Source organism: Zootoca vivipara, chromosome 1, assembly GCF_963506605.1.
Source record: "Zootoca vivipara chromosome 1, rZooViv1.1, whole genome shotgun sequence".
Taxonomy (NCBI): domain Eukaryota; kingdom Metazoa; phylum Chordata; class Lepidosauria; order Squamata; family Lacertidae; genus Zootoca; species Zootoca vivipara.
Window position 1 is genome coordinate 15,692,753 of NC_083276.1, and position 12,206 is coordinate 15,704,958.

The 12,206-nt window shown below is 46.3% G+C and overlaps 1 protein-coding gene across 1 annotated transcript; it reads right to left on the reverse strand.

Annotated features, from left to right (window-relative positions):
- Positions 1-450: 450 nt before the first annotated feature.
- On the reverse strand, positions 451-11,683 carry DLK1 (delta like non-canonical Notch ligand 1). The gene is made up of 5 exons (XM_035105864.2): positions 11,414-11,683; positions 8,722-8,785; positions 5,655-5,785; positions 3,657-3,801; positions 451-1,564 (listed from the first exon to the last, which is right to left on the reverse strand). The coding sequence occupies exons 1-5, from the start codon at positions 11,481-11,483 to the stop codon at positions 856-858; spliced, it is 1,119 nt and encodes a 372-aa protein (XP_034961755.2). The 5' UTR covers positions 11,484-11,683; the 3' UTR covers positions 451-855.
- Positions 11,684-12,206: the final 523 nt, after the last annotated feature.

Sequence of the window (12,206 nt, forward strand, 5' to 3'; positions counted from 1 at the left end):
AAACATTCTTCCAAATAAAACAACTTAAAAATGGGAGCTGGGTTTTTGCATGCCTTCGTGCCAAACTCAAAGTGGTATTTCTCTTTCGTGAGCCTGGACTAGGCATAGTCTTCAAGGCAACAGCCTTCCAGTTGTTGTTGGGACTACAATTTCAAGCTCTGTTGTTTAGAGTGTGGTGCTATTAATGCCAAAGTTGCAGGTTCAATTCCCGTATGGGACAGCTGAATATTCCTGCATCACAGGGGGTTGGACTAGATGATCCTCAGCGTCCCTGAGGTATGGCCTGGAGGAGCCCCAGAGGCCACATAAGAGAGGCCTGGGGGTCCTGTTAGGCCCCAGTGCCTGAAATTCCCCACTCCTGAAAGAGAGCACCAGCCTGAACCAGATCAAAGTTTAAAAGCCTACATCGGTTTCAATGAAGCACAGTGAAGACCCTTGAAAACAGATAAATCAATATAGCCCTTAAATATCCTTTATTAGAAAATAAGCACTGGAAAACGACTTAGAAGTAGCACGACGGCCAGACATGCTATACACAGTACAATAACATCAGTTCTCTTATTTTCCACAAAGTATCACCTGCCTTTTGTTTATTTTTTCAAGGAAATAAAGATTCATGGGTTCACCACATACGATTCTGTGTGCGTATGTAGGTGGGAAATCATACTAATAATGGGAATGGGAAATTTCTTTAGGTGACAAAAACACAGTCCATTTCTTTGTCTGTCAATCGGTCCCAAAGCCAGGAAAAAAAGGAAAGAAAAAGGAAAGCCAACCACTTGAAACGACAAGAGCACACGTTGCGAAATACGTATAAGGCTTTGGGCCCAGCCCAGACGACTGTATCATTCGTCCTCATTCATTAGTCAGTTTGATCTTCTCTGGGAAGATGATGTTCACTGAAAGGTTCTCGCCTTCGTTGGCCTTGAGGAAGCAATCCCTCTCCTTGCGTACCAGATGACTGTATCTGGCATTTGCGAGCCACATTTCAAATCTGGAGAAGAAGATAACCCCAGTTGTACCCAGCACAACGAGACACGTCAGCAAGCCGAGGGCCAGGAAGCAGATCACCTGACTCTTACTGAGAAGCCGCTGCCTGTTTTCGACCGTCTCTTTTATAGTCAAGACGTCTGGTTCTTGGGGGCGAATAGCTTTGTGGTGAGCTTTCGGGTGCGGGTGGTGGTTCAGCCTGTGTTTAGCCTCTGCACCGACGCTCGCGTTTCTGCTGGAAGAAGCGCAGGTGACCCCGGCGAAGGGCGGTATGCAAATGCATTCAAAGCTCCCACCAGGGCGTTGGTGACACGTCCCGCCGTTTTTGCACGGGCCACTAGTGCAGATGGTGATGGGACTGCTACACAACACACCTCCGTAACCAGAGGGGCAGACGCAGCGGAAGCCCCTCCCGATATCGGTGCACGTCCCTCCATTTTCACAGGGGTTCGACTCGCAGTCGTCTGTATCTATTTCGCAAAAGATTCCAGTGAAGCCAGGAAGGCACAGGCAGGAGGCGTGAGGAGCGAACCCGCCGTTGTCCACGCAGGTCCCTCCATTCTGGCAGGGAGAACTGGAGTTCAAAACAACAAAGGCAGAAGGGGAAATCCATGAAAAAAAAACTAGAAATGGTATTTTCCCTCCTGTAGAATGAAATAGCTCCGCCCCCCCCACTTATATACCTGTTACCTGAAAGAGCGTCTCCACCCCCATCGTTCAGCCTGGACGCTGAGGTCCAGCTCTGAGGGCCTTCTGGTGGTTCCCCGATTGCGAGAAGTGAAATTACAGGGAACCAGGCAGAGGACCTTCTCGGTAGTGGCGCCCGCCCTGTGAAACACCATCCCATCAGATGTCAAGGAAATAAACAACTACCTGGCTTTTAGGAGACATCTGAATGCAACCCTGTAAAGGGAAGCTTTTAATGTTTGATGTTGTTGTTTCCTGTATTTTTGCTTGAAGCCACCCAGAGTGGCAGGGGCAGGGCCGGTGCTAGGGTTTTTTGTGCCCTAGGCGAGATCACCTTCTGGCACCCCCCCCCCAAATTGATGGAAAATAATAAATAAATAGAAAAATAAATAGAGAAAATAAAAATAAAAAATAGAAAAAAATAAAAGTAGAAAAAACAAAAACAAAAAACAAAAATAAAATAAAAAACAGCTGAGAGGCGCGACAAGGTGGCCCCAGGCTCGCGCTCCCCACGTGCCTCTGGAGCTTCGCACGGGGAGCGCGAGCCTGGGGCTGCCTCCGCTGCGCCTGTCAGCTGTTGTTGAGTGGCTTCAGGCCACTCTCTAGAGGCACACGCGCGCCTCGGGATAGTGGCCTGAAGCCGCTCAACAGTGACAGGCGCAGTGGAGGTGGCCCCAGGCAGCACCGGGGGCGGCGGGTAGGCTGGCCACCCCCCCTCCATTTTGGCGCCCTAGGCAGCTGCCTAGTTCGCCTTAATGGACGCGCCGGCCCTGGGCAGGGGCAACCCAGTCAGATGGGCAGGGTATAAGAAATTATTATTTTATCTCCAAAGCCAGGAACAAGCTGTGTTGGGGAGACATGTGCTAAGAGAGACGGACAATGCGGAGGGAAGGTAGCTTTGCCCTCCTTCACTCACATGCTCCTCTTGTTGCAGGAATTAGATGCTACCTGCTTAATGGGTGAATGGTAGAGGCATTTGAATACACAAACCTGGTGCCCTATACCTGGAATCCTCAACATGGTGCAAATAATAATAATAATAATAATAATAATAATAATAATAATAATAATAATAATAATAATAATTTATTTATACCCCGCCCATCTGGGCGGCTTCCAACAAAATATTAAAATACAGAAATCCACCAAACATTAAAAGCTTCCCTAAACAGGGCTGCCTTAAGATGCCTTCCAAAGGTCTGATAATTGTTGTTCTCTTTGACCTCTGGTGGGCAACAACACACACTCCTAATCCTTCTTTATCTGAGAGTATTTTGGCACTTTTTTCTTTTGGTGGGGACTGTTGTGGTGGTCTGCTCTGCTTGTTTTGCGGTGTGTTTGCCTGCTTGCAAGGCAGTGGTCTGGGCATTGCCACTTTCTCTTCTGAGAAATGGGCACTTTGTGGTGCCCATGGCAGTTTCCAATGTACTCCGAAAGGCTGGGGACCCCCTCCCCTGTATGCAGGGCCGGATTTGGGTGTGATGAGGCCCTAAGCTACTGAAGGTAATGGGACCCTTTACATGTCCAGCTGTCTTTGTCAGCAAGAAATTGTCGCTGCTTATTGTGTTGAATTGATGCTATATAGTAATTTATGGACCTAATAGGTATCTCAAGCCATTTGCATGTGCAGAATGTAGGCACCCTATACAGTATATATAAATGAGTAAAGCAGTGATATTTTAGGGAGCAGGCTAGCAGGCAGGGCCCTTTACTTACATCATAGGAGCCTACACAACACAAAACACAATTGCTGTATGTAAGTTTTATTTTATTTGGGTTTTTTTGTCTTATATTTTGGAAATGTACATCCAGTTTTTTTGTTCCTTTAAATTTTTTGGGGGCCCCCTAGAGAGTGGGGCCCTAAGCTATAGCTTGTTTAGTTTATACGTGTATCCGGCACTGCCTATATGCAAATGCTTGTAGGTGTCAGCCTAATAAAAGACAGCAGTAAGACATTCACAAGTTTTATCCATATTTACCCGTTCACTATACAAGGGCCCTTTTTCACGTGGCAGTTTTCCCCAGTATATCCTTGAGCACACAAACAAATGTATCCTCCGTCGCCAGTTTCAATACAAGTGGTTGAATTATTTGTACAAGGCTTTGAAGAGCAGGGATGAACATCTATATTAATAATACCAATAAAATAAAATAAATCAATGTTATCTTCGTAGGGTTACTGCAATCCTATACCCATTTACCTGGGCGTGAATCCCACTCAGTTCGATGGGCAGACAGGCATAGGATTGCACCGTATGTTTATGAACATATGAATCTTGAGGTGCATGCACACAAATCGGCTTGTAGCACAAAACAAGCAGTTCTCACTCAATCTGGAATTCTTAATGCTCATCCTCAACATGCCATTTTCACTCTCATAGAATCATAGAGTTGGAAGAGACCACAAGGGTCATCCAGTCCAACCCCCTGCCAAGCAGGAAACACCATCAAAGCATTCCTGACAGATGGCTGTCAAGCCTCCGCTTAAAGACCTCCAAAGAAGGAGACTCCACCACACTCCTTGGCAGCAAATTCCACTGTCGAACAGCTCTTACTGTCAGGAAGTTCTTCCTAATGTTTAGGTGGAATCTTCTTTCTTGTAGCTTGGAGCCATTGCTCCGTGTCCGCTTCTCTGGAGCAGCAGAAAACAACCTTTCACCCTCTTCTATATGACATCCTTTTATATATTTGAACATGGCTATCATATCACCCCTTAACCTTCTCTTCTCTAGGCTAAACATACCCAGCTCCCTAAGCCGTTCCTCATAAGGCATTGTTTCCAGGCCTTTGACCATTTTGGTTGCCCTCTTCTGAGCACGTTCCAGCTTGTCAGTATCCTTCTTGAACTGTGGTGCCCAGAACTGGACACAGTACTCCAGGTGAGGTCTGACCAGAGCAGAATACAGTAGTACTATTACTTCCCTTGATCTAGGTGCTATACTCCTATTGATGCAGCCCAGGATTGCATTGGCTTTTTTTAGCTGCTGCATCACACTGTTGACTCATGTCAAGTTTGTTGTCTACCAAGACTCCTAGATCCTTTTCACATGTACTGCTCTCAAGCCAGGTGTCTCCCACCCTGTATTTGTGCCTTTCATCCCCCCCCCCTCAATTCATTCTGCGTCTTGCCATCCAACAGAGTGGGTGTGGTCACTCGAGATACATGTGAAAACCTTCCCCCTAATTAGGTGATCCACACCTTTTCCTCCATGGACATGCGTCAGGTGAATGAAGAAAGATGTGGCGATTCTGATCTTCACCCACCCACTAACAAAATCAGGGGGCAGATGTGGATGCACTCCCATTGCTGAGACCACCTACATCTGCTTGCATTCTGTTTCGAAATGGACAAACCGTGAGATTTTTCAGCTTTTTAGAAGCAACAAGAAATTTGAATCACCTCAAATCTCCTGCTTTAGTTCCCTCACTGTGTCAGGAGCACATTGGTACTTTTAAGATTAAAACTATATACCAGTTTTCCCATGTAATATATAGTTTGGCCTTAAGTAGATCTTTGAGGGTTGCCATATTCTGAAGAGCAAAAAAGAGGATGCTATGATGACTCTCGTTTTAAATACCCCTACTATATGCAGGCTATAGGAGCTGTGATATATTGCCGAGGGGGGCAAGGCAGAAGAAGAGAAGAGAAGCGGAAAGCAAATCTTCAGCCACCAGTTATGTCTATGTCTCATCCAGAAATTATAGCCAGAGACATTTTGGCAAATTGAAAACAATCCACCCGGACACAAATTTTACCCCTGAAAAAAGAGGACGTGTCCTGGACAAAGAGGTCACACGGCAACCCTAAGGATCTGCTCATCTGAATAGCTGCAACTCCAGGGTGCCTTTGTTGCAAAAAGGAGGGAGAGACAGTGCTATTAAAGTAACTGTCTATCTGTAACACCAGGTGGTGCTGTAACTGTATGGATCGATCCACCTGGAGCTTGGGCAGAGGAAGCAAAAGAGGTTTGAAAAACCTGTGTCGCAGAGGCTGCCGATCCACCCTTCTTCGCACATGCATTGCCACGGCTTGGCACAGGTCCCGTGCAGGCAGCCAGGGAAAGGGATGCACTGGTCACAGAGAGGGCCTTGCCAACCAGGCTGACACCTAAAGAAAAGACAGTCAAACAAGCCTGGATAGCTCAGCTGGCTAGAGCATGGTGCTGATAATGCCCAAGGTTGCAGGTTTGATCCTCATATGGGACAGCTGCATACTCCTGCATTGGAGGGGGCTGGACTTGATCAGGCATAGGCAAACTCGGCCCTCCAGATGTTTTGGGACTACAACTCCCATCATCCCTAGCTAACAGGACCAGTGGTCAGGGATGGTGGGAGTTGTAGTCCCAAAACATCTGGAGGGCCGAGTTTGCCTATGCCTGGACTTGATGATCCTTGTGCTCCCTTCTAACTCTATATTTCTATATCAAGTACCTAAGATATCAAGCTGGGATAAGCCCTCCTTTGCAAATACAGTTAAGAGTTTGGAAAGTGTAACAGGTGAGCTTCCAAAAATAAGATGGCTTGATTTGCCCTATCATGCACTATTGAAATAAACAATAAGAAAAAGTGAAAAGAACATAAGCCCGGTGACCGAATCTGGCACGAAACCATGGATTTCAGTTAATTAGAAACCTTTCAAACTGTTGTTGGCACATTGTATATCTAATGCAGCTAGCAAAGTTCATTTCACAACCCCCCCCCCCGGTTCCACTTTATACTGCCAATCCAGAGCCCCCATGCCAATGTGTTGTCCTCCAGATGTTTTGGACTACAACTCCCATCAGCCTCAGCCAGCAGAGTCAATGCTCACCAATGTTGGGAGTTATAGTCTGCAACATCTAGAGCAGTGATGGCCAAACTTAGCCCTCCAGCTGTTTTTGGACTACAACTCCCATCATCTCTAGCTAACAGGACCAGTGGTCAGGGATGATGGGAACTGTAGTACCAAAACAGCTGGAGGGCCAAGTTTGGCCATCACTGATCTAGAGGACATTGGTACCCCTCCTAGTGGTGCAGCAATAAAACCGCTAGCACATTTGCAAAGCTAAGCAGGGTGTGGTATGGTTTCAAATTGGATGGGGAACCGCATGTCGAGATTCCTGCATTGCAGGTGGTTGGACTAGAGGACCCTTGGGGTCCATTCCAACTCTACAATCCCATGCTTCTGTAATGTGCTACCATGCTGAATGTGGCAGGCACGTCCAACAGGTAGATCGTGGTCTACCGATAGATCACTGGACATCTGTGGTAGATCACTGGTAGATCACTGGCTCCCCCCAAAGAAGCTCAACAACTTTGGCTCCACCCCAAAAGGCTCCAAAATTTAGCTCTTCCCCACCCCCATGGGGTTTTCCTCCTGCTTCAAAAAAGCTCAACAACTTTGACCTGAACGCCTTAGAAATGGGCCTTCCTAAAAAAAAATCTCAACAACTTTGACCTGAACCCCTAAGAAAGGGGGTAGATCACTGCCAGTTTTTAACTCTGTGAGTAGATCACAGTCTCTTGGGAGTTGGCCACCCCTGTGCTATAGAATCACAGTGCTGGAGAGGGCCCTGTTGGTCAGTGGAAACCCAGAGCCAGGGAGCTCTCTCAACAAATATCTGCCAAGCCTCTGCTTAAAGACCTCCAGTTGAGGGAGAGCCCTCTACGCTACACCTCTAGGTAATTCGTTCCACTCTCGACCCGCTGCGGGCAGGAGAGCATCACTCTGCCATGTGCAGAGATCAACGCATACAACGTATTGCTGGACTGGAATCAGGATTGTTTTGCTTCAAGAGTTTAACCCCCACCTAGAGGTCACCTGTGGATGGAAGCCTGCTTCTGTATGCTTAACAGAATGAAACTGATAATAGCGTCAATCAGGTGTCCAGGATCCTGCCTGTAAATTTCCTACAGGCATCTGATTGGCTGCTGTGCAAACAGGATGCTGGACCAGGTGAGCCACTGGCCTGACCCAGCAGACACTTCTATTCTTATCCTGATTTAGTACCCTGCCCTCCTCTCTCCAAGCAGATGATCAGCACAATTGCTGCTGCTCTAATGGGTCCCTATATGCAAAGAAGAAGAGGAGGAGGGGGGGGGGAGGAGGAGGAGGAGGAGGAGGAGGAGGAGGAATTTGGATTTGATATCCCGCTTTATCACTACCCGAAGGAGTCTCAAAGCGGCTAACAATCTCCTTTCCCTTCCTCCCCCACAACAAACACTCTGTGAGGTGAGTGGGACTGAGAGACTTCAGAGAAGTGTGACTAGCCCAAGGTCACCCAGCAGCTGCATGTGGAGGAGCGGAGACGCGAACCCGGTTCCCCAGATTACGAGTAATGGGATTTCAAAATCATTTGTGTCTCGCATCTGAGCATCATACAAAGAAACCCACTTTAAAATAACATGCCCTTTCTTTTCTCTGCAAAGAAAGTTTTTTTTTTTAGGACTGTTACTATCAATGGCTATTGGTGTCCATCCTTTGGGGAGGCAATATGCCTTGGAACAACAGTTGCTGGGAATCCTAGGCTGCTCTCGGCTTCTGTTTGTGGGCTTCCCCTTGAAGCGTCTGGTTGATCACTGTGAGAAACGGATGCAGATCCAGCAGAGCTCTTCAGGATATCCTGTGAGCTTTTTTTCTGGGGACAAACATTTTTAGTGCTTCATATCTGGATTGTTTAATTGGTTTTTTAAATGCAATTCATATTTTGCATTGCATAATTATAAAACACTTTGGAGTGCCTCTGGATGTGTGAAGTGTTATGCAAAGATAATAAATTAACTAATTAAACAATTACTGCTGTTTTATTGTGCTGGGTAACCTTGTGCCTCATAATTTACATTGGTCTGCAGCCTTAGACTGCTTTTTAAGTGTTGCTCGGGCTATAATAAATATAAATCAGGTGTGGGTAAAATGATTGCATGGTTATTAATTAAAGCATTGGTTACTGAATTACATTTTGCACACAAATATGCTCCTGTTAGTTGAAAACAGAACAGAGTTCAAAAGCATGATTAACCGAAACAAGCTCTCTCTTTTGCTTGGACATAAAAATCTTAATTTACCTGCATTCACTTGAAACTTCACAATATCCATTTACAGGATGACAACCAGGTTTACATTCGACACCTAAAATAGTAAGATTTACAACATAATATTGCAGAAGTGCTTCTTGAATGAGCTCCTCATTCTGTTTTAGAGTGAAGACCCCACTTTAAAATGACAATGTTACACATCCAAATATTTCGTTAGCAACACAGCAGTTGACGAAAACATATGCATAGCTTTAGAACCTATATCTGTTTTCTACGTTTGAAACTATTTCCTTCTAAATCTGCTTATATAGCCAAAACAGTACAATCCATTTACAGGAGGGAGATGTCAGCAGGCCTGGGAAACCCCAAGGTTTGCAAAAACACAAGGCATCTTTAAGGGAGGGGGGCAAAATTGGGGGGCGGGGAGGAAAACACCTCAGCAGTGTAATGAGGTCTCAGCATGCTTAGTAGGGCGGCGGCGGCGGCGGGGGGGGGGGCAAAACTGGGGGTGGGATTTTGAGTGGTTGGAATCCAGAAAAGTAGCACTTCATACTGTAAAATTTTGTTGTAGCTACTACTTGTGACCAGCCTCAGAGCTGAAAACAAAATGCAATACAAACTTCTAAATAGTATTATAATTGCCATTGACACAATAATGTTTTTATTCATTAAATTTATATCCTGAACTTCCTCCCCAAAAAGGCCAGGGTGACAAATAAGAAAGCAGCAAAAGCATAAAATTGGATGTGTATATTTTAAAAAAAGAAAAAAACGCAGTGCAAAATTTCCAAAACAAGTGATGCCAGTTTCAAGTTGTATAAAAGAACCCATCTGTGACTAATCCATTCTCATTTCATATTCATGCCCTTGGATATATTATCCTCCTTGAAGCTTTTGCTTCGAAAGAAGTCCCATGGACTTCAAGGGAGCTTACTCCTAAAGGAGTGCATTTAGAAGCAAATGTTAATTAATAGCAGCTCCTGACTCCAAAATGTCTTGACATCCAAATATCCCACAACATAAGCACTAAATGTGTCCAACAACACATTTGTTGGGAAAAACTAATTTGGTTAAACTGCAAAGAAATGCAAAGGTTAATTGAAGCTCGTTACATTAATAGTGTTGTGAAATGTATCACCTAAGTAGGACAAAATAAAATCAGGCTTTGCTGCCAGAACCTGTGCATGTTTACTCGGAACTAAAATCTGAGATCCTGTGCACACTTTCCGGGACTCTAAGCCTCGCTGAACACAGTGGAGCTTGCATCTGGGTAAATATACACTAGACTGCTGCACTCTAAGGCCACAGTCATATTATATACACTTATTTGGCATCATATCTTGTTGAACTCAGTGGAACACAATCCTATGAGCTATATGACAGTGGAAAATATTAATCCAGATCTTGACACTGCAATCATACATAGATCTGGACCATGAACCAAAGTCCCTTCTGAAAAATATATGATGCATTTAAGGACAAAGTTATATTTGGACTCATTCTTCTGCTTAGGAGAATGTGGACACATAGGCTGACCACAAACACAGTGATTGTGGAAGTTAACTGATACATGAAACATTTAATAGAGCTGGGCATTATACTACCCCCCCTTTCATATTTTGCAAAAATGAACAGGCATACCAACATCAGAACACTGGCAGCACAATCCTATTCATGTCCACTCAGAAGTCCTATTATATCCCTAGAAGCATTGAAAGTTCAGTTTTTAAGTTTCACCAGCAGAATTAAGCATGCGATTACAACTGCTCCACTTAAATAAATGGAACTGGAGTTTATCATGCCCCTAAAACAAATATAAATGTGTAAAATTTCTGTGCAACGTAGCTCACACTGAAACATGTTATTACACAAGCTGGATTTTATAAACTGACACTTTTCCAGCCTTAATCTCAAATGCACTTAACCATCAATGACCTTAAAACCAGGAGCAAATTACATTAGATGGAGTGGAGAATGTAAATAACTTTCTATAGTGGTGCGGCAATGAAACTGCTAGCACAAAGCTAAGCAGGGTTTCTATGATTCTGTAAACTGAGGGGCTGGGGGAGACGGGACAGGACACAGAAATGACACACACACACCCCTCCAATAGTTGGAAGATATTTCCAACAGGAAAGCTTTACAGTGGCATTAAAAGCTTTGTTTAAAAATAATACTGAGGATTGGGAGAAAGTTTGCAGTCTTTACAGCTGCTACCTACGTATATACGTAGGAGAGGCAACCTACCCCCCCCACACACACACACATTGAAGAAAACGACAGATTGGAAAAGTGGGTGTTCATTTTCAAATGAGTTTGTAAGAACTCTTTTGCCAAATATTGAAAATGGGGTTATTAATAGAGATGGGCGCGAGAGAGATAGTACGCTGCACCGCGGCCAGTTCTTGGATCTACAAGCAATGGCATGGATCATACACAATTCGCTCTCTCGCTCCGCATCCCAATTGAGCGGAAGAGAGAACAAAACTCTTGGGAGCCGCACGACCTGCGCCAAGAGAGACAACAGAAGCACGAGCAAAGAACAAAAAAGGACTCGCAAGGGACAGAGTGTGGACCCCACTTGATGCGCCCTGCCTTGGGCGTGCCACGCCAACACGAGAGGGATCTATCTACTCGCGAGTAAGCATGCACAGCCTTGCGCCGGGCGCCGAGGATCGACGCCGTGAGCATTATTATCCCATTCCCACCGGGATCTCCTTACCTTGGGCAAGAGGGATGCTAGCAAGCGGCCAAAAGAAGTAACAGATGATTTGGGCAGCCTTGAACCCCATCTCCCAAAAACGCGCCTGGGGAAGGGGGTCATGCCCCACGCCGCATGGGAGGAGACGAAGACGACGCGCGCCTCGGCTGGCTCGGCTCACGACAGCTGTCCCATCCGCAAACAGATGCGCAGCGTCTCCCGCTAGAGACTCCCTCCTTTCTTTCTTTTCCCAGGAAGGGAAAGGAGGGAGGTCCGGTCCACCCGCGCGTCTTCCGCAGCAGGAGGAGCGAGGAGGGCTCTTCTTGCGGAGAAGGGGCCCCCTCCCAGGCTTGGGCGAGCCTCTTACGTTCTGGTGAAGGAGGCGGAGGGAAGTGGGCGCATTCTCACGTGTGCGCCGCCACCTCGCGGGGAATGCAATATTACCTGTACGTGAGGAAAGGAGAGAAATGGGGGACACGGAGGCGAAGAAGAGGGCGCAATGGAATTAGACATGCCACCTAGGAACGGGGCGCCGGGGGTTGGTGGTGGGGATGGGTTTAGGGTGGGGTGTTTTTTTTGGGGGGGGGTGCACCCCCTAGTTTGACTCCGCACGAGACGTGCACGCGCCCCTCTCCTTTGTTCTCCGCTGGGGGCAGAAAGGATAGCTTGGGGGAGTAGAGATGGCTCCGCTTCTTTGAGGCTCGCAGGGCGCGCAGAAAAGGGGCGCGCTCGCTTAACCAAACGAGTCGGGAGAGGGGCGCGGGGGCTGTGCCCACCTTCCTTTTTGCGAAGCTAAAGCGCTGGAGCGGTTGTG